We start from the raw sequence: 22,964 nt of genomic DNA, 5'->3' as shown, positions 1-22,964 counted from the left end.
CAGTTTCCTAGCGGGAAAAAGCCTGATTCGATATCTGATCCGTCATAATTTGTGTTGTAATTTCTATTCGTATTATAAATCGAGAGAGAATCGCTCAACTCTAGTTAAAACCAATGCAATAATCTGGAGGTATATGTGGTTTCATTTACATTTTTTTTGCCGGATGTTTTTCTGTTTCTTCTTTTTCTTCGGAATCGATAATATAACTTTTTTTTCGTGCTGCAGTGTTTACTAAAATGGAAGTAGTGACTAACCTATGAATCTTTTAGCTATTTCTGCGATAGTAAAGGTTTGCTTTATGGTTCCTTAATCTATAGAACCCAGTACTAACTGATGTTATTTGTACAAGATGTACCTACTAGCTAATCCACCAAAGATCTTTTCTATTTCCCACTTTAGCAATGCAATCTCTAGAGTTTTTCATAAAAGAAACTTGTCTTAACCCGACTTTTAAACTTAAGTGCCTTGCCTTTACTAAATTACTACTACATTTTTTGGAAGTTCAATTTATAGAAGATTGTACAAAAAAAATACTATTGTATATAGGTACAGTATATTACGTTTTAACTCTGTGTTTTAAATACCTAATAGCTCTTTCCATCTTGCTTATTAATGAGTCTAGAATTAAGATTGAATACAAACACTTAAAAAACCATTTTCTTAGACAAGATTATGTAATTTTTTTTTTTTTGTAGTTGACATCAAAATTTAAATTATCCAATTAATTAATTTAAAACGTTTTGCTTTGATAGAAGAAAATTTGAATAATTTATTATATCACTTGCATTTCAATGGCAACACTTTCCCATTAAATTCCACCAGAGATACACTCTGTGAACGAAAACTTATCCACGAATTAAATTTATTTTCAACATTATCTTCGCCTACAACCTACCTACACATTTACTAGATCTTGTCTTTCTTTTTTTTGTTGTATCGGTAATTGAATTAAATTGGCTAACCGAATTAATTGTTTCATATCTTTAATTTATACCCTTCTGCTTATACTATCCGGATAGAAATGATCTTATTAAGATCTAAAAACAAGAACAAACATAATTTAATTTTAGTTTCAGTTTTAATCAACTTGTTTTTTTTTTTTAATTTTTCTTACTATTGAGGTTTAGCTTAAAGTTACAAAATATAAACGCCCACTTACAAGCTTGCAACTCCCGAGAAAATAATACATATCAAATAAATTAGATGAGTAGAAAGCTTAAGAATTATTGTAAAATTAGATTAAATTAGTTAATAGATAGAGAGCTGTGTTTTTTTGAAGTGGATGTTCTTATTTTGATGGACTGTTATTTTTTTGTGATTTCTTTCAATTTGAATGTAGAAACAGGATCAATGATAGAACTATTGAAAATGTTATCGATGAAATAATATGCGTTGCACTTGATGAACACACTTTTCGTATAGAATCTGTAGCTAATCCTCGTCGTGCCAAAAGTGATCGAATGCTTCGAAGACCCTAAAAGAAAAACCATAATTTTTATTTCAGACTTTTAGACGAGACACAACTCACATCTTCTCCCAATCCTTGTTTTTGTCTTGTTAGTACAATTGTAAAGAAAGTACTATTCACTTTAAAGTCACAGAATGTCAGTACAATATGATCATGCACTGCCTTCGCGACTTGAATAGTTCCACGAAACTGTCTATATTGCAAGTCCAACATTGTACCATGTTGATCGCCAATACTCATCCAAAGACCCGGATTTGCTTCCGTATAATTAAGTGTGTATTCCAAATTGTTGTCTTTTTCCTCCCATCCAAGATGCAAGAATCGATTTTGCGGATCTTGACGAAGATGAGGTGATTTTTTATGAGCGCCATATGAAACCCTTTCTGTTGTTGTTGCCATCTATTGGTAATAAAATAAAGTTTAATTACAAAAATAGGAACAAATAAATATAGAACAATATAATGCGTAATATTACACTGAGTACATACTTGTTGTGTGATATCGGTCAAATGAATTAAAACACAAGTATCATAATAATATGTTCCTGGACTGCTTTCGGTGTGTGCGATTATTTCACTTCCATACCACAATCCCATTATCTGAAGAAGAATATAAAACAACAAAATAAATAAATTAAAGAAATTAATGTTTAAATAGCTGGTAGGTATAGTGCATTATTTCATTGAACTTTGAACGCAGAGAAAAAAGTGCATCTGGAAAATGTACCTACTAAATAAAATATGTACTTGCTTATCAGCAATCTGCATAATGTGCAGCAGGAAATGCAAAGATTGTAAATTATTTTTAAAATGTAAACATTTTTTTTTTATTGCAAGACAATCTTGCTGATGAGTAGATGAGTTTATTTTAGTGATGTATGAAGCGTGTCTAACAATATAGTCAAACCATAATTTTTTAAGGTCAAGGTGTCGAAAAACAAAAGCTTAGTAACTGACTGATTAGAAGAACATGAACAGAACAGAAGTATGAAAGTTAAATAAAAATATCTTATCATAGAATGTTTTACAATCTGAACAATCATTTAACCTAAATATTCAATGTTAATTGAAAAAGGCTACCATTATATCAGATCAAATCTATAGAAATCGCTTAATTCCATTGAATTGTACCGCCTTAGCAGCACAGATATAGCTTTATTTCTTATTTAAAAGAATTGTTGAAGTCAATAACTTCATAAAGCAATGGCAAGCAGAAAATTTTCTATTAAAATTTAGTTTTGAAATAATAAAATAAAAAGATACGTATACACCATAGTGACCCATATTTTGTATTTTTGTTGTTGAACTGTGTGTTTTAATTTTGAATGCATTATGCGAAAATTAATTTTAGAATGCATTTACTTTAAATATGTTATAAATATAAACTTAAAATTAAATAAAATTCTTTAAGTATTGGAGCCAACAGCAGATTTTAAAAGTACTTATACAAGGGTGGGTCAAAAAGTTCGCAGAATTAAGGGGGGCGAAGACATGGTAGAAATCATCATCTTGTTTGGATATTCATTAGAAAAAATTATATCAAGTTTGATTAAAAATGGGTCATAAAGTTGTTAGGCTTTTGTTAAGTTTGCAAGTAAATCGGATGCACAAAATTAATTTATGCATAAAATTTATTTTTAAGGTGATTAAGGTCTTGACTAGACAAGGACAAAACCTCACAGATTATTTTAAGGGGATATCACTTGCTTACGCCCTTACGTGGATTCTTGCCTTGAAAATGATTATGTGTGGAAAAATTATGGCTTCGAGTTTATGGGATACGAAACGGATACGGAATCTATTATAAGGAATAGGGTGTCAATCTCAACACAATCGGTGAGTACTACACAACCATTTTTGCATAAGTAGATAAGAGCCCATCAAAGAAAAAAAACAAGAGAAAAAGTTTACAAAAGGGGATCTGGTTTTGCAAGACAAGGCAAAAATGCATTTTATCCCATTATGAATTAGGGGAGTTGTGCCAAAGATGATATAATCGGACAAGATGACAGGCGCAAATGAACAGTCTTAGAGTATTAATATAACACGTATTGCAGTGTGACCAAAAGTTATTTTTTAGCAACAGAAAAACGAATTTTATCATTTTAAAATGTTCCTTTTCTTTAAAACTGGGGTCGAATCACGGCACACGATTACGATCATACGTTAAGGGGCTATATCTACTTGTAATTTTGAAAAAAAATCAAATATTTTTTTTTGCACATTTTGAATGTACCTACATATGTATATGTATATTTAAGAATATTGTCCGAAAATTTCACATTGATACGGTAATTAGCAACGGAGAAATTAGCGTATTTGTGACGACGTTTTAACTTAGTTTACATTGTTCCCACAATTCTTAAACGCCTTTTTCTCGAAATAGTGCACCGAATTTTAAAACACCGGTGTTTTCAAAGTCGGTAAGGAAAATTTCTCTTAAATCGTTGAACCGTTTGGCTTGAAATTTTCACACGATCTTCTTAAATACTTTTGCCAGGTAATAAACGAAGGAATAATTTTTTTGACAATAATTCGATGTTTAAAGAAATTTTTATTGGTAAAAAACGATTTTTTTCTTTGGGAAGCCGCCATTTTGTCAAAAAATAAAATTTTTTTCTATTTCTTCGTTCATTAGGTACCTGTATTCATCTATTCTAAAAACGAATTTTTTTGTTTTTTTTTTTATTTTTAATAATTTGGATCAGAGATATCTTCTTCACCGAAAGTTACCTTTTTGTGGAATTCCTCTAGGAGATCTACTACAAAAATAAAGCAACTCAATATTTTTGCAAATACATAGCGAATTATTAAAACACATTAAATTCACTATATGTCCATTTAGGTATTGTATGTATTTATTTAATGGAAAGCCTCTTTAAAAAATAATCACAAAAAAGCACGATTTTTCGCACTTACAACTAGGCATAACCTCTTAAAAGATCAATACTTACCGTATTGGTGATCTTTTCTGTACATTTTTTGTTATTCATTAGTTTTGAGATGAAATTAGTTTTGAAATTTCTTATAAACGTTAGAAAATTTTAACTTTGTTTATGAAAAAATAACACTGGTCGGCAACGAAAATAGAGCTTGAACCAAAGCCTACTTTTCTAAAGGATTTATGTGTGCTGAGTCTAAATCCGAAGTCAAAATTTCACGGGCACGTGTCAAGTTTTTGAAATACTTGAGTATAAACAGGTCAAAAACGCGTTTTTTTTTAGTACATTTGATGTGGAATTACATCACCGTTAAATCTTTTTTTGCAAAACTAGTTATGCAATCTCAATACGCTAAATTAAAACGTATTTACTTTTTTTCAAAATAATTTTTTTTCTCAAAGAAATTTGTGATTCCATATCTCAAAATCTTGATTGGTTTTTTTTCAAAGTAATAAATGGTTTTTTGAACCCAATTTGGACTTAAAAAAAGCAACTTATTATGGAAATTTTGACTAAACATACAAAGTAACTAAACTGAAAATTAGTTTTTGAGACTTTAAAGCGAAAATAGTGAAAGATATAGCTAAAAAACTAGACGTGATAGAATAAATCTGTAAACAGTTTTGAATTCAGCACACTAAAGTCAATTGAAATCACCTAACAAAGTTCTTGCTCCCGACTTTTTTTTTGTTTTTTGCCGACCAGACGTCGGATGTAAATACTAAGACGTTTTATGTAAATCCTAAGTAGATTCTATTAAAAAAAAAAGAAAAAAAAATACGGTTTCAAAGGTAAAAATCGACTTTTTTAGGGAATACGGGCTTCAAAAATTTACGAAACTTGATTTCTTTCATCATTTCATTGAAAAGAATATTTAGAAAAAAGAAACGTCTTAATAATCGTTGGAGCCGTAATTGTAATATTACTAACACCTTTTCAATATTAAAAAAAAACAGTTGTTTTTGAAAAGTTAATATTTCGAGCCAATTAGAATGGTTTGAAAATGTTTTATAGGACGTATCTGTCTCAAGAAGAAGCTTAAGTTAAAATAGGTTGAACTTTGTTAACCTAACTGAAAAATAAATATAACTTTTTTGTAATTGGTCATTTGTAACACCACATCAAAAAATTGTTTCCCTTTTCATACACAACCGATTCTACAAAATCACATAAATTAGTAATGAGAAAAAAACTTAACAACACCCTCATTGTATAAGTTCAATTGCCTTTCAGTTATTAATACTCATGACTGACACCATTATGTCAACAATAAAGTCAACCACACCACAACTGCCTGATCTCTGTGGGTCACTAATTGAATAAAGAATATCAATCAAACATTGATAGTGCGTTTACACATTGGGATGTGTCAGTTAAATATAATTTAATAGGGTGTTATTAGATATTATATACAAAAGAATCACTTGTCAGTTTGTTTTTCAAAATCTTTAAACAAATAAATAAAATTTTTGTTCGAGTTTGAATTGAAAATGAAAGAAGTCAGCATTGCATGAATCACCAAAAACTGAGAACTGATAATTTCAAAAAAACTAAACAACACAACAAATCACATTATCGAAAGTTGTTGTTAGTGTTATACTTTTTCAGTTACAACTTAGGTACAAGGATCATCACGGTTTATTACAAATCACCATTTAACAATGCATTAAATTTATTATCAAATATTTCTTATTTAAGTAAAATACACACTTCTTGTATATTCAAGGAATGTTGCGATCGAACATTTTTACAAAACATCGACTGGGACGGTTCGCTTCCATCATCTTCAATAACATGATCGGCTCGACTTGTAGTGATAAGAATCCCACAAAGGATCAACACTATCGCATGGCACAAATAATACATAACTCGGCGAGTATGATAACGATAGCAAAAAAAAAACTTAAAAATCCGCCGCAATTGCAATCTAAACTTGGTGAATTTCAAATAAAAAATAAAAATAACGAACTCAAATATGAGAGAACTCTGCACTCTATCTTCAGACTAAATCGAGTACGATCCCTGGCAATTGTTACAACCGACTGTCATTGCCATTCCACACATTGCTCATAGCCCATCATAATGTATGATCTGTGATGTCAGTATAGATTGTTTTATGGTCAGTCTGATGAGCTTGAGACTATAAGTTGTCGCTTGTCGGTCATCACAGGGATGTGATACACTCTGAGTCAACGTACAATATTGCTCTCGGTTTTTGGATGAGGCCTCACAATGTTGCGGGGGTAGATTAATAAACGCATTTTCCCGAATATTGAACCAATTAGACACAAAAAACAAATGAAGCAAACGGAAGAGGGAAAGTTCGTGTGTTGTATAGTACTAATAACAGGAGCAGCAAAAAATTTGATCAAATTAATTGAACAAAGATCTATAAATGAACAGACAAGACACTGCGATGCAGAGTTTGATGCATATTAAGCTTAATACATCACTATAGGAAACGCGCCACTCACGTGAAATAAGTTTGTTCAGTACTTGTAACTTGTGCAACTGATGCATGGACTCAGCTACACTATCGAAATAATAATTCAATTGTATTCTAATCAAGGAATCTAGATCAAAAGAAAAACTTTTTTTTTACGGATCTAAGACTGCGGGAGATGACTAGAAATGAAAGATGCTTTTTATCATTTTTGTTATTAATCAATTTGTTTGACAAGCTATTTTTATCAACAAAACAGCATCAAAGGTCAAAGATACTGTTCTACTTTTCTTTTTTTATTTGAAATTATAAACAAAAATTTTGAATGCAAAATAGAACAAAACAAAAAGTGATTTCAATTTGGTATTGTTTAATTTTAAATGAACTTAAATGAATTTATGAATAATTTTTGTGGACAGTGATTTATGTAATTGCTTTGTGCACCGAGAATAATATTTGTAGGGATATGAAGGTGCATTGAATTAAATATACCTTTTGTTAGGATGCCATAGTAAACCAGCTAGTCCCAGGTTACTTTTATAGAAGATAGTCATATTACGGCCAATTTCTTCACAGAGTCCTAACGCTAGTACTGGTCCTTGTCCTAAAGTTAGTACTCAAATCGGTATCAACTCATTTCTTGACTCAGGGACTAAGCGTTAGAACTGTCAATTTAGGACCCAGTACTAGTTAGGACTCGGACTCGGTACTAGCTAGCTCCTCAAAATCAGCTAGGACCTGGTTATTATACCAATCGTTAGTACTCAAATCGGTACCAAGTGATTTCTTCACAAAAGTCCTAATCCCTAGTACTGTCAAATTGGTACCGAGTATAAGTTAGGACTCGGTATAAGTTAGGACCTCAAAATCGGTAGTCTAGCGCTTAGTACTTGAATAAATGCAATCGATTTCATTCTTTTTTAGAGATATCTGACAGATTTTTTAATTTCTTGGTTTTCGCTCAACATGTGATTAAAATTTTATTGAATTATTTTTTTTTTAATTTACCATAAACACCGGAAGTGAGAAATGCAATGCCGAAACGGGAACAATGGACAAAAGAACATTATTTATGAACAAGTACCAAAAAAATATTTCCATTTTGTTCGATCTTTCCAAAAGTGACAACCAAGTCAAGAAAGATGGTCTTTATGTAGACGTTCTGCATTAGCATTCCTCGACGTCCGACTGAGCTGCAAGCCACAATAAGACATAAAAAGCAAAAGCCTACGACTACTTCGAACTTGCCTATAAATCAGGATAAAATTTTTCCCGCAATGTAGTAAAAAAGACACAGGACATGTTTTTCTTAAATTTTAGTTTTTATCAAAATATATTTTTTATGTACATGTATGTTTTTTTGAAACTGACACCAACCTAATGGCTTTGCTGCACAAAGGTCGGAGATCCGTTTATACCCAATGCCGTCTTTACCATAAGGGCACACGGGGCCCGTGCCCAGGGCCCCCATTCTCAGGGGGCCCCGAAGGAACGAATATTATATTCTCAAAACATTTTTGTCGGTCAGACCATCTACCAAAAAATTTTAGTTTTTATATGGCAACCAAACAATCAAATACATTTTTTTCTACACCTATACGGAAAATATATGTTTTCAAAAAGAAAACAAAATATGTGGCGTTGTATGCGGAAAAAAATTTAAATCCAAACCACCAAACCCAAATTCAATTTTCAAAAAAAAAAAAAATAAGACAATAATATTTTCAAAAAACAAGAAAAATACCTTTTTTTCCACTGTAGGTAAGATTATTTATTATTTATTAATAAAAACAACGAATTCTCTTCCATTATCTTTTTCCTTAAATAATAATTTCGTTTGAAGTTTGCAAAACTGTCAAATTTGTAGTGCGTGTTAAAATCAGTGTAAAAATATGAGTAGATTCGTATTAAAAGACGAAAAGAATCAATTCGTCGGCAAAAAACATCAATACTTTTTCCGTTGGAAAACGTTTGAGAAAAAACTATTGCCGGCTCGTCGACGGTACATCAATGTTTTGGTTCAATGGAAAACGCCATGGTACAATGGTTTTAATTTGAATTGCGAATTGCTCTCGTAATTAAAGATTGACACATAAAATTCATTAAATAACTTAAAAAAAAATTGTTTTTCAAAAAAAAAAAAATTAATTTTTTTGTTTAATCCAAAATAATTTTTTTTTAAGTTTTCTTAGTTTTAATATCAGTATAAACCTTTTTATGTAAAAATTTTCATTAAAATCGGTTGTGTCGTTTTCATTAAGAAATCGGTTCTATGGCAAGTAGGTACCGTTAATAACGGTCCAAAAAATATTTTTCTTCTTTTAAAAGTGCGGCCTTATTTGCGGCAAAACATATTTTTTTTTAAAGCAAAATCGTTATCCGTTTTTGAGAAAATTGCAATATCTCGAAAACTTTATATTGGAGATATCCGTTGAAAAAGAGACATTAAAATAAAAAGGCAAAAAATAAAAAAAACGGCTCTTGAAAATTACGTAGAAATCGTCTGTACCGAGTTTTTAGCAAATCTATCAATCCGTTTGAGCTCTTTTTTCCAATTCTTCAAACTGAAACTTATAACGGATACAGGGTACAATTATTGGCAGTGGCAACGATTGATGTCTCGATGCACGTATTATTGGCACCCCCTTTACTTTATATGAAACGATATATTGGCACCCCTTTTTAACCATAACCCTTCCCTTTAAGCCAACCATTGTACATATTTTACTTTCCAAAAGGGCCCCAAAATTCTTGTGTGCCCAAGGGCCTCAGGATAGTTAAAGACGGCCCTGTTTATACCTCGAGTACTTGAATGACACTTTTGTCGTTTTTGGTGACCTGTATCTCTGCATTGTCTGTTTACCAAATCATACATTTCTTCACTCATCAATTCACTCTTGACTGAAAGTTCTTGATAAAAAATCAAATTTCTTTTGCTTCTTGGCTTCTTGTTAAGTTTAACCACATTTTTTTTTTTATTTTTTTCAATATTCTTTTTATTATTTTTTACTTTTTGTCTAAATTTGTTTTGTTAAATTCGTTTAAATATCAAAATAAATTATTTCAAACATCAAAATATTGTCAAAATGACAGTTAGACCAGTTTAGACGTATTAATTCCTAGTACTGCTTTGTGATTTTAGGTCGGGTCCTATAAATGTGAAGAAATGCGTTAGGACCGAGTACTAGTGCTAGGACCTGGTCTAGTTAGACCGGGTACTAGGCTGACTTAGGACTGATGTGAAGAAATTGGCCGTTAGACTTTTTTGTTTTCTCTACCGCCATTAAAGTAGCAAGAAATTAGTGGAATGTGATTTTCAATTATTACAAATAACTACCCAACAGGGTTGCTAAAAAGCTCAAAAGTTAGCTGAGCTCAGCTCAAATTTTGAGCTAGCTCACTTTTAAGCTAGGTACAAAGTACAATAGCTCAGCTCACTTTTAGCTCAGCTCAAGAGAGCTGAGCTATTGTACATAGCTCAAAAGTGAGCTAGATCGACCCGTTCCCCTTATGTTATTACAGCTCATTTCGAAGTTTTAAAAGCCGCCAATTAAAATAAGAAATTTAAAAATTTGTATAAGATTTGAGAGCGAATAAATTGGAGCTAAGTTTAGCTTATTTTTGAAGTATGTAGCTCCAAACCAAGAAGTTAAAGACTTTGCCCATCGGTGATGTTGGTAAGGTAGGGTGTCCATTTGGGACCTTAATAAAAAGAGAATATTTTACTCTAGAACCTATAAAAAAAGAGGACTTAAAAGAAAAAAAAAAAAAAACAAAGAACAAAAAAGAGAGTAATTGATAAGAAAAAGCAAAAGCTAACGTCACATAAGCAGAACAAATTTATTTTTCCTAAAGAGTTACTTAAAAGTAGTGGATCTGGGATACAGGAATTACGTTAAAAATGATCAAATTTTTGCAAAGAATAACGCGTCCATATTCTCAGTTATTGTAAATCTTTTGAATGAATGTTTAACTTCTCTAGAGAAGTAAACTTTGGAATAACTGCACAAGTCAGCTTTTTAACGAGCGACAATTTATTTAAATTGTTAAAAAGTACTTAGATAAAAAGATCGAGCTGAAAGGCAATTAAACTGAGATCCGTGTAGAAAAAGAAATTATAAAATATGTAGATCGAAAACGAAAAACAGAACATCTCTTTTGAATTTAAATGCGATGAACACTTTACCTTAACTGTGAGTGGGCAGAGTTTGAGAGTTGAAACAACGAGACAGATAATCGTAACAATCTTGAAAAACTATGGACGAAAATAAAAAAAGATACTAAAAAGAGGACATTTGAAAAATAGAGAACAAAAAAAGAATACTATGAAAAAAGAGAGTGTAAAAAAGATCAGAGTTGAAAAAGAGAACATGTTCTCTTTAAAAGAGATGTTCTGGAAACCCTATGGTAAGGGTATTAATTTTGGTTCAGATTTACAAGTTTTCTGTAGCAGTTTGTTGTAAAGTTAGCCTATCTTAGTTGTGATTTTAAATTTTCGAAATTTGATTTATCCAGGTTGCCTCTCTCTCCTGCTGAATTTATATCGTATATTAATTTAAAATTGTCGTTGATAGTTTTTTTTTCACAGTGTATTTTACTTAACTGGAATACCTAGAATAAAAAATCTTACTGAATAAATTGATGAAAGAATTTAAAATACATAAAACATTACATTCCTATGTCAAGGTTGGCTTAACCCTTTAATTTCACAGTTGTTATTCAATGTTTGTTAATATTTCAGTAAGATACCTTCATTTATGTTTCAAGCACCAATAAAATTAGATTACAATCATCAGTGAATCATTATGCGGGTGCCTGATAATGGCAATATAATACACAATGTGCTGAATAATCTTTGGGTGGGGGTAGAGTGGAAGCAATTTGTTCAGTTTATTAACATGATGGAAGTGTGTGGCTGTGACTAATTTTTACTTGGTCAGTGTACTAGAGAGTTCAAAATTAATAAATAAAAAAAGAACTTTATGTTAATACATGTGTATAAAATTTATTACGAAAAAGAGGATTGAAATTATCATTGTAGGTACTGAATGGGAAAATCATTAAGAGAACTACATAGATAACTGCAAGTCTTGAAAAATACAATGACTTAAAACCTAAACGCTTTCAAAACGCGTCTAAAACGCGTCCAAAACGCGTCTAAAACGCATCCGAAACGAGCCCAAAACGCGTCCAAAACGCGTCCAAATCGATTCCGAAACGCGTCTCAACCCAAGTAATAATCTTGCTTGCATAAGGACCATTTTGTTCGATTCGACAAGTTTGTATACGTTTAGTTTCAAGCTTACTCACGCAAGTCAACCATTTTGGAAAAAAAAGTAGGTCTCCTTAAGGCTATCTAGAAGTGTTTAGAAGTAGCCTTGTAAATATAAGTTAAAGAAGACCTTTTTAAGACCTGTTTGAACCGTTCTAAAGAAACCTTGTATTTTTAAGTGACAGAAGGCTTTTATAAGACCTGTTCTAAGAGGTTCTTGTAAGTATGCAATGTTTTCATCTTGTAAGTATGCAATGTTTTTCACCTATAAGTATGCAAAGTTTTTATCCTGCAGATATGCAATGTTTGTTACGCATTAGAAAAAACATTGCATTTTAATGTGAGGTTTCAATTAGCTCCCATTTCCCACTTATCTTTAAAATTCGAGTATGGTCTACTGGTAAGGTGATGGCTTGGTATGCAGAGGTACGTGGGATCGATTCTCGGTCGGGCCATGTGAAAATAAAAAAATGTGTTCTTTTTCATTAAAATAATTTTCTCATCATTTCAGAACAATAGAAAAAGCAGTGGAATTTCCAAAAAAGGAAAAGAAACAAAATAGAAAAAAATTAAAATAAATAAAATAATATGTAGAAAAACGCTTCTAAAACGCGCCTGAAACGCATCTAAAAACGCGTCCGAAACGCGTCTAAAACGCGTCCAAAACGCGTCGATATTCTAGATACGGGGATCCCAGATAGTCAATCCGATAGGGGATTGAACACACCCAAGGTTTATCAGATTTTTTTTCTACGGTTTCTGCTTCAAATTTTTGAGATAAAATTCTATGATTTGCGGAATATTTTTCCCATACAAATTTTGACAGCTCATTTCTACCGATAGAAAATTCTACGGTTGCTACGGTTTCCTATTATGAACGTTCATAATTTGTTTTGTTTCGAAGAGAAAAGTCGTTGATAAATAAAGAAACACATACATTTACAAAATACTTTTGTGTTTGTGATTGTGTTTTCAAATAAGAAGAACTGAGGCCGTGTGCGAATTGCGTTAAAATGTTGGTTAAAATTTCTACCACGATTAAAATTTGACGTTTGGTTAAAAAAGGGATCAAATTTATTTTTTTGCTGTGCGAATTTTGTTAAAATGTATTAAGTGGGACTTTTTTCTTGGTACTACTTTGAATAAAATTCCCTCAAGATAAAACAAAATTACCCTCAAAAATGGTTTTTCTTATATTCAATTAACTATTTTTTTTAACAAAACCCAGTTGAAAATATATCAAGTTAAATATTCTAGTATGAAAATGTAAGAAATTCTCAATTTCACATACTTTTTTTTATTTTATCGATAAATTCCCATTTCATTATGATCAAAAAGAAATTTATTAATTCAGTCTTCTAACACTAATTCGTAGTTCACCAGCTGCCAACAAAATAGAAATATTAAAAATAAAAAACAAACAAATAAATTAGTAGATTTTCAATTTTTCAAGATGAATATTAATTTGAGGAATTACTTTGTATTAATACTTTTAACATTTCTTAAAATATCAACGCATTATAACAAAAATAATTTCAAATCTATCTTGATCTTTCTATCTTGAGAAACGTCAAATTTTAACCACTAGTGTCAAAATTTTACCCTGCTCCGCAGCTGGGTAAATTTCAACCCATTTTATTCACCATGCTAGTGTCAAATTTTAACCAAACGTCATATTTTAACCAACATTTTAACGCAATTCGCACACGGCCTGAGTTTTTGATTTGCAAGGAAACAGTTTTTTAGTTTAAATACTTGACTCGTTGTATAAGCGCAGACAAATTATTTACCTTCTTTCTGAACACATCCGCTGTCAACAAGGCTAAATTAAAGTAAACAAACATACCTTTTTCAAATTTGACATTTCAAATTTGACATCAACAACAAAAATTAAAAAAAAAGTTCTCCTTTTCCATTTTACCTCATCAATTTGTTATTAAATTTTTATTTATTTAAATTATAAATAAATATAATTATAATCATGAGTTCTTCAAAATCAAAGAAAAAATCCAAATCAACAAAAATTCCCGAACCAATTAAAATCAAAAAAGAAGATGACCATCTCATCTGTCCCATGGAACATTATGTCGATGATAGAGTTGAATTAATTCGGCAAATATTCTCATCGTTGAAACCAAAAACAATTACAAATCTTGCTCCAGAATTTTTAAAAGTACAATATTATTATTATATTAATTTCATAAATAAACTAAGTTTGATAAATTCTATAATTTTTAGAAAAGCAAATTGGAAGATATCCAAGAACAATGTCTAAATGAAATTCTTGGCATTTCAAAGAAACGTCTCCTTTCAATTATAAATTCAACTAAATGTCCAACAGACTCGGAGACTTCGAGTGAAGATGATGTCAATGCTGTCACTGGTAACAATTTCTCAAATTACTTCCAAAGAAACCATTAGATTCGTGTTTTTCTTTTTTTTTAATTTCATAGAACACATTTCTCTGGAAGAGATTTCTTCCGACAGCGATGTCGCCGATTCTAAAGTTCCCAAAACTGCAGGTAAGTTATTCAAACAATTCTTCTTCTATTGGCGGCAAAAAATATGCCCGTAGATTGACACAAATCTGAGAATCTTCCTCTTGACTATCAGAAATGCAAATAATAAAGTCTCCAGTTGAGAATATACCCTTTTTCCTTCCAAAATCAATTCCCAAATCCATCGATGGAATGTTATCTCGACCAACGATGGTTTTAAGGTTCTTTTTTAGATTCAATAGACGTGCCATCTGATCATTGTCAACAACAACAATCACTGGGCAATAAATTTGAAAAGTTGAAAATGCTTCAGCGGCTTTTGAACAAGCGTTAGTTACCACAATTCCCTGACATGGAATTGAGTAAATAGTTCGCAGAACAAAATTAACAATTCCATCTTTGCATGACAAACTATCCAAAGGGGGAATTTGTAATTTCTGATTGCCAACTGGGAGTAGTTTCTTAGCGATTAAAGGAAATTTCATTCGTAGTGGGCTTTTCTGGATCATTAGACAATCCATTTGTCGAATTCTCATGTGGTTTTCTAGCTTCCTAAAGTCACTACACTTTTTTAAACGAACATTGCCAACTAATGACTTTCCAAATTTCTTGCATTTGGCAATTGCATTTTCAAGTAGTTTCTGTGAAGCTGGACAAAATATTTGATCGATGATAATAGCATCGAGTTCCATCAAATGATCAGTAATATCAATGAATTTTGATTCCAAATACTCAAAGTCGATTGATCCTATTAAGTTTACATCATTGCCGATGTGTTTTTTGATGGATTTTAAGAAGTTTACACTTCGGATTTCAGGAATCATCAAGAAATTGGCTCCGTATTTGATTGCATCGTCAATATCTGCCAAATCTTTTTGATTAAGTGTATTTTCCTTGATATAAAAGGGAATCTTGAAACTCATAAAAGATTTCAAAAGTCCTGGTTTAGTGACTTTGATTGTTATTGGTAAAGAACCACATTTGACGACTTCGGCTTCAATCTCACCTTTTTCTCCCATTAAAACAATATCACCGAGCTTCATAAACTCAGAATATTTAGACAAATTGCTGACATACACCACTTCCTTGAAGCAGCAATATTTGTATTCCTCATTGTTGGTCAAAACAATGATGTGTCCAGCCTCTAGAAAGACACTCTGATTGTTTCTCATGCGACCTGTGATTAAAAGTTCTCCATTAATAGCTACTGCTATTCCAATTGGAGTTCTGTAAAGAGATTCTCTATAAAATCTATCAATGCATGTATTGATTTTTAGAAAAATTTGGTCCATGTCCTGAGGAGTGTTGTAGTATTTCAGCACAATTAATGTACGGACGTCGTTATGAAGAAGCTTTTCTAATTCTATTTCTGTGGTATTTATGTCCACTTTGGCCATGATGGACAATTGATGATATTGATTTAGCATATGTTTTTGTTTAGGGTTTTGGTCTTTTTGTTCGTTTAAATATTCTTCAAGTTGATAAGGAGTTACTTCATGGAATTCATTATTTGTTGGCATTTGTGGTTTTACAAAAAGACGAATTAGTTCAGATTGTCTTTGAAATACATTTTCCATTTTGGTAATTTAATTCAAAAATTCTTTTTTTTTTTCTTGCAGGCAAAAAGAAGAAGCAGGTGAAAAATGAAACCGATAATAGTGAGTATTTACAAATAATTTTAAAATTGCAACAATTTTATTTTTTTTAAATAGCAGAGAATAACAGTAAATTTATTTATAACAAAAATTGTGACTCGTTTTGAAAATCAAAACAAACAAAAAGCAAAGTAGCAATTCTCAAATATGCTCGAACTTGGGTCAGATTCAAGTATAAAAATGTTTGTGCTCATTGTGTACAGGTGTACAAAGGCGCAACATTTATTTAAAGCAATTTCGAGTTGGTTTCTCGAAGTTGGCTACTAATTATCTTTGATCTCCACTTCTCGTCTCGTCTCAATAGAACCATAATACAATACCTTTTTTTCCAACCACAAAGAATGCTTTTACTTATTAAATTATTTAATTATTAAATTGCTAAAATATTAAATTATTTTTCTTTTTCCTAGTTTTAACAAATCAATATTGTATAACAAATTGTTATTAACAATCAATTGTAATTTAAATTTTTTTTGTTCTAAACATAGTTTATCTAAGTACTATAGAAGATATCTTACTATACGTACCTCTTATTTTAATAAAATGAAAATGAAATGATTCCCTCTTTAAGTAGTATATTGCCTAATCTTCTACACGTTAGGTCTTAGAGATAAACGTTTAATTTCTCTTAGATATTTCCCACTCTTACAGATTACTTGTTTGAATGTTTATTTAAATACAGTAGACTGATTCAAAACCATAAAAAAGTTATAAAATTTCAAACTCAAAAACAAAATCTTTCCCATATTTACATGGGAAAGATTTTGTTTTGAGATACAGGAAATAGAAATTTGCGATGCGGGGGTACTTAGTGTTAATATTAAGGGCTGAAACTTTTACGGTATTTTTTTTCCGTCATTTCCAACAATATTTTCGGTATTACTTTGAACAAAACAAAAAATTTTTTTGAATCAGTCTAGTAAACAGTCTTTCAGCCTTTATATTGTAACTGCGATTAATTGATGTCGATATCTTATTTCAATCCTTAGATATCTGACATCTAGGTGTTTCTATTATTCATCATTCTTCTTAGGATTGAAATAAGATATGGACATAAATTAAACGCAGTTACAAAGGCTAGTATTTTATTTATTTATTAAAGTTGCTATTTCTGTTGAAATGGGTCAGAATATGTATGTCAAAGTAACGTTTTCTTGTATCCCCCATAAACGACGTCATTATTACAGAAAAGTCCTCCCTAAGAGTTCTTCATATTTCTTAAGGTTCTAATAAACATAGCAAATAGTAATAGATTGTAAAAGGAACGTGTTCTAGGCGGGGTTTTATACAGTTTAAAAAATTTTCCGGTTTACCGATTTCTTTATTTTCATTGCCGACCCAAAAAGGGGATCCGATTAAGTCTCAGAGACCACCAAGCATGATTTATGAGCAGGAAGTAGTGAATTGAAAAAGAAAAAGTCAATTGAGATGGGTTCTAAAAACTTACAAAATGTCGTTTGAAAAACGAGCATTCTTCAGAAGCTTCCCGATTTTGATTTTTCCATTGTCGAATAAAATATAATGCACGACTGGGTCGCACGAATTTGCTCTTAGAGTTTTTTTTTTTAATAATAAAACAAAATCTGAAATCAAATTGCCCTCCAAAACAAGTATGAAGTTTTGATTGATATATTAATATGCATTTTTAGAAAAAAAAATTTATCAAAATCTTAAGAGCCAAAACATAATACGTTGGAGTGTTTTATGGAAGGTGTCAAAATTTTCTCTAGACATTATCTTAACAGTTTTTCTACTTCTTTATGCCAGAATTCGTAGTTATACTTGAACCGTGCATGTGACCGAGTATTATTTAAATACTGTAAGTTTGGCTCCGTGAAGCTAAAAATTTGCACTGTTCATAAAAAATAAGCTTGAACAATTTTTTTTTAATTAAATTAATTTTAGATTAATTAATTTTGCCTAATTGATTTGTTATTTGAATTTATGATATAATTTTGCGTTTTCCTTAGATAAACAATTCAGCGTGTTGGAACTTTTGGAATTACAAGCCAGAGCTCGTGCTATTCGCTCTCAACTAGCACTAGAGCCTGTAACCAAAATAGAAGTCAATACGGATTCTGAAGAAGATGGTCCACCCAAACAAAAACCACCACCTCAAGCTCAACCAGTTGCACGTAAAAAGTCCAGTAAGACAACAAATGGTGCATCAGCACCTAAAAAACCAACAACTTCAACACTTACAGTTATAATACCCAATGGTGACCCTGTTCCCTCAAAACGTATCAAACTAAAACGAAACTTCCGAAAGCAAACTTGTGAGGAAGATGAAAACAAACCAGATGAAAGCGGTAACAAATCACCCGAGAAAATTGTACCCAAGAAAGAAGCTCGTTCCCCGTCTCCAGATGTGATCCCGATTGTTTCTGTTCCAGAAACACTTTGTATCAGTGATTCGGATGAGGAAAAGAAAACTAATAACAAAGTTGCTAAAAATGATGTTGAAGTTTCTGAGGCTCCCGCTAAGAGTTCTCAACAATTGGAAATCTTAAGCGTTGTAAATATCGAACCCACTCCAAAGAAACCGGAGAGTACATCAGAAGCTGCAGATGAATCTTCCAAACAAAATGTCTCACCACGTCAAATCGATCCACCAGAAAGTGAAGAAGAAGGTGAAATTGTAGAAGATGAAGAAGAATCAAACAAGAAGAATACCGCAGCCACAGATGATCTGCCAAAAGTTGACAAAAATGACGATGATTCTAATGAACAAGTTGAACAAAAAGAAACTAAACCTGTGGCAGCTGCAGAGAAGATGGAGACTGAAAATACAGAGGAGAAATCAGTTCCCCAAACAAGTTCACAAAAGCCACAAAAAGTGGAAATTTCAGAGAGTGAAGATGATGACAATGACGATGTAATTTCTTTGGAAGGAGGAGATCTTGTCGATGAAATGAAAGAGCACATGGAAGACGATGTGTTAGAAATAACACAACAAGAAGATATCATATGTTTAGATGATTCAAGTGAAGAAGAGGAAGCTAAATCAAAAAAGGTAAAATATATGTCATTTTTTTAAACTTTCTCTTATTTTTTGTTGTTATTTTTAGAAAACTGAATCTTGGAACGACCGCTGGCTAAACAGCAGAAGGGTCAGCAAAGTGTTGGCAGCATCACGACTTGGCAACAAAGTGAGAAATAAAATCAAAGAAAACAAAAAAGTGAAGAAAATGGAAGAAGCGGCAGCAGCAGCAGCAGCTTTGGAAAAAGAACAAGAAAAACCCCAACAAGTGGTTTTTATCTCTAAACATGAAATGGGTTCTGTGGAGCAATATAAAGAGATATTAGAAAACTTACCGAAAAAATCTACAGACTGAACATTTATCCATACTAAATTGTAATCAATTGTTTAATAGCGGAATTACAGGGTCGAATTAAGACCCAAATTGCATTGCAGTCAAATAAAATTAATTTTATTATTTTTAAGGTGCACAGAGAATGTTTTATTTATTTCTTTTGTATTTTAGAAGGTAGTGTTTGGGGCAATCGGTAGGTCCCACTGTTTTGAATGAAGTTTCCAATAGACGTTTTGTATCGCTTGGTGAACATTTCCAACCTGGCTGAAATTTTTTATCATCGAAAATCAATTTTTTGAATATGAAAATGAACTCACCGACAAATAAAAATAAAATAAAATGGAATATGTATTGAAATTTGCGAATCGTACGAAGACTTTTTTCGGACATTGTATGTGTTTATCTCTTTGAAAAAAATGGCATAATTTCAATCAGCAAAATTGGATGAAAAACAATTTAGAGTTTTGAAAAATTTAATACAGCGATTTATTTGGTTGAAAGCTTTAGGTACTTTAAAATGGTATGGTTTACACGTGGAAAAAAATTCTCCAAAATAAATTAATAAAAAAGAACGATTCTTCGGAATGTATTTTTTAATATCTTTTATTTTCTCATTACATATGTATATCATAAAAAAAGGGATGTAAAAAGTTCACTGTGAACCAGGGTTATAAAAATGTATAAATTAAAAAAAGAAAATGCATTTGAAATTTTGCATTAAAAAAACAATATTTAATGCAACTAAAAATATTTGACATAAAAAAAATCTCATTTCAACTGAAGAATATTTGCGTTGAAAATAAAATTTATATTGCAAATAAAAATATTTTGCTTTAAAAAAATTTTTTGCAAATAAAAAAATTTTCTGCATTAAAAATAAAATCAATGCAAAATATGTGCATTAAATATATTTTTCTGATATTCGTCGAATATCTTCCAATTTTGACTATTTGAGTATATATTGGCTGTTTCGAATATACCTAATATTGAACTTAATGTAAGGTCAAATATCCAAAATTGTAAGAAATTCGACGAATATTAAAAATAATATTTAATGCACATATTTTGCATTTATTTTATTTTTCAATGCAAAAAATTTTTTATTTGCAAACATTTTTTTAATGCAAAATACTTTTAGTTGCAATATATATTTTTTCAATGCAAATATTTTCAGTTCCAATAAATTGTTTAATATTGTTTTAAAAATTTGTTATGGAAAACAAATGCATTAAAAATGATTTTTTACAACCCTGCTCATCTTTGAACAAAAACAAATATTTAAGGCTTGACCACACCGAAGGGTACATGCGGTAGCGGTAGGGTAATTGTATGAAAAAAATTCCAAACTGGAATATCAAAATTCAGCTGTGGAAATTTTTTCTTACAATTACCCGTACCGCTACCGCATGTACCCTTCGGTGTGACCAAGCTTTTAGTTTGCAAATAAATCAGCAACCAAGGCATAATTCCACAAAAGTGGATTCTTCTTTTTTTTTTCACTTCAGATTCTTTGATGTAGTCAGCTTAGAGCAAGGTGTATACTAGGTCTGTTTAATGAAGAAAAACTGGAACAGAAAAGATCAGAACATCTCAAATTCTTGAAAACTGTCAAAACAAAAGAGATCAGAAAAGTACACCTTCCTATTTTATAGGGTTGACTTTTGCCTATCAGTTTTGAAACTTAAAATTAAAATGATTTTTTTTGTTATGGAACTTCATGGAACACAAAATGACAGTTTGTAGAACAGTTTAGGGCAAGGTGTTTCCTTATGAAACACACAAACCTGTACTTTTCGAATCTTTTCTGTGCAGATCAGATTCATTAAACAGACCTACTACTATCTTTGTACTGTACACGATCAAACCTGTAAATTGGCTTAAGAACAAGGCAGAGAAAAACTCACTCTTGCGGAATTGGGCCCCAGGTCCTCTAGTGCGTAAAACAATTATCGTTTTTAAATCCGCGTTTTCGTGTAGAACGAGTATCGTTAAAAAAAAAAAAAAGAGTGTGTGTACACATGTACACGCGACTGAAGTTATACTTCTCATCCAGTATATGTATGTATATGAATTTCATTTGATATTTTTAATTTCTATTATGAAGTAATTAATCCACACTTAGTTTTTTTTTACATTTTTATCAAGTGAACAATAAATTAATTCTTTCATCCTCCTTGGTCCATGTAGTTTTCAATTTATTCTGTGAAATTTACTCATGTTGTGCGGTTCAGAACGTACGGTATATGCTTAACAAAAGTAAATGAATTGCGCATAAAATGTGCGATATGGTAAAGGTAATTTTATGAGAATTGTGTGTGCTTCAGCACTAGTAGTAGCAATATGGAACTTGCAGGGTTGCTACAAAGCCCAAAAGTGAGCTGAGCTCAGCTCACAGCTCAGCTCAAATTTTGAGCTAGCTCACTTTTGAGCTATGTACCATAGCTCAGCTCATTTGATCTGAGCTGAAAGTGAGCTGAGCTGATGGTTGAGCTGAGCTGTTGGGTGAGCTGAGCTGTCGGTGAGCTGAGCTATTGGGTGAGCTAAGGTAAAGTGAGCTGAGCTGTGATGGGTGAGAGGATACATTGATTTTTATTTGGAAAGTATAATAAAATATGAAGATATTTTAAGCTTTTATAAAACACCATAGCAGATAATTTTTCGTGACCTTTTTTCTTGGTTTTTTTTAATAGTAAATATATTTCTATTTTTTTAGTAAAATATTTCTTTTTTTTATCATAAAAAAATATTCCGGTACAATCCGGTTGTTCGACTTTTTTCAAAATTCCGAGAAAATCGCGTTTGAAAGTTGGGGTAAATTTTTTTTCGAAAAATCCCCGAATCTTTGAACGCTCCTGGAAGCTAAACCGCTTGAGAGCAATTTTTGGGAATGATGCCAAATGATAGCTTGTGTCATGGGCCTACGCTTTGCACATTGTCAGATTTTTAAAAAATCGCCTTCCATGTTAAACCACCACATCATGCCTTTTTTTCAGAATCGTGCCTATTTTTTTTTACTTTTAAGTTCTCCCGGTTTGAGAACGCGTGGACCTACAGGGATGGGAGTTGTACCGAAATGTAGGTTAGTGTCCCCGCTACCTTTTGGCATCAAAAATTTTATTTTTATTTTCTTCAAAATCCCGCGATATAGGAGTTGGAAGTTGGGGGCGCGAAAAAACTTGTGGGAGCTGAACGCTTTGATCTAGAGACAGGGGAGCAGTGATATATGAAAGCTTATATTCTCATCTACCCGATAGTGGTATAATCCGGTTTTTCGATTTTTTTCAAAATTCCGAGAAAATCGCCTCTGAAAGTTGGGGTAAAATTTTTTTTCGAAAAATCCCCGAATCTTTGAACGCTCCTAGAAGCTAAACCG

General features: G+C 31.5%; 3 protein-coding genes across 4 annotated transcripts; 1 reads left to right on the top strand and 2 right to left on the bottom strand.

The window, feature by feature from the left end:
* Positions 1–825: 825 nt before the first annotated feature.
* Positions 826–6,902, bottom strand: LOC129911652 (uncharacterized). 2 transcript variants are annotated; one of them, XM_055989516.1, is made up of 4 exons: positions 6,884–6,902; positions 1,957–2,067; positions 1,529–1,867; positions 826–1,474 (listed from the first exon to the last, which is right to left on the bottom strand). In XM_055989516.1, the coding sequence occupies exons 2-4, from the start codon at positions 2,062–2,064 to the stop codon at positions 1,325–1,327; spliced, it is 597 nt and encodes a 198-aa protein (XP_055845491.1). In that variant the 5' UTR covers positions 2,065–2,067; positions 6,884–6,902; the 3' UTR covers positions 826–1,324. The 2 variants fall into 2 exon arrangements, with proteins under 2 accessions (XP_055845491.1, XP_055845490.1); XM_055989515.1 differs by lacking the exon at positions 6,884–6,902 and adding an exon at positions 6,120–6,698.
* Positions 6,903–14,011: 7,109 nt separating this feature from the next.
* On the top strand, positions 14,012–19,727 carry LOC129910901 (protein IWS1 homolog). Its single transcript, XM_055988497.1, has 6 exons — positions 14,012–14,297; positions 14,363–14,507; positions 14,578–14,646; positions 16,242–16,280; positions 18,248–19,290; positions 19,346–19,727. The coding sequence occupies exons 1-6, from the start codon at positions 14,106–14,108 to the stop codon at positions 19,610–19,612; spliced, it is 1,755 nt and encodes a 584-aa protein (XP_055844472.1). The 5' UTR covers positions 14,012–14,105; the 3' UTR covers positions 19,613–19,727.
* On the bottom strand, positions 14,553–16,260 carry LOC129910902 (pyruvate kinase). The gene has a single exon (XM_055988498.1). It carries the CDS (start codon positions 16,197–16,199, stop codon positions 14,652–14,654), a length of 1,548 nt encoding a protein of 515 aa, XP_055844473.1. The 5' UTR covers positions 16,200–16,260; the 3' UTR covers positions 14,553–14,651.
* Positions 19,728–22,964: the final 3,237 nt, after the last annotated feature.

Source organism: Episyrphus balteatus, chromosome 2 (genome assembly GCF_945859705.1).
Source record: "Episyrphus balteatus chromosome 2, idEpiBalt1.1, whole genome shotgun sequence".
In the NCBI taxonomy this organism is placed as follows: domain Eukaryota; kingdom Metazoa; phylum Arthropoda; class Insecta; order Diptera; family Syrphidae; genus Episyrphus; species Episyrphus balteatus.
This window is presented reverse-complemented; position numbering and strand designations above follow the sequence as displayed.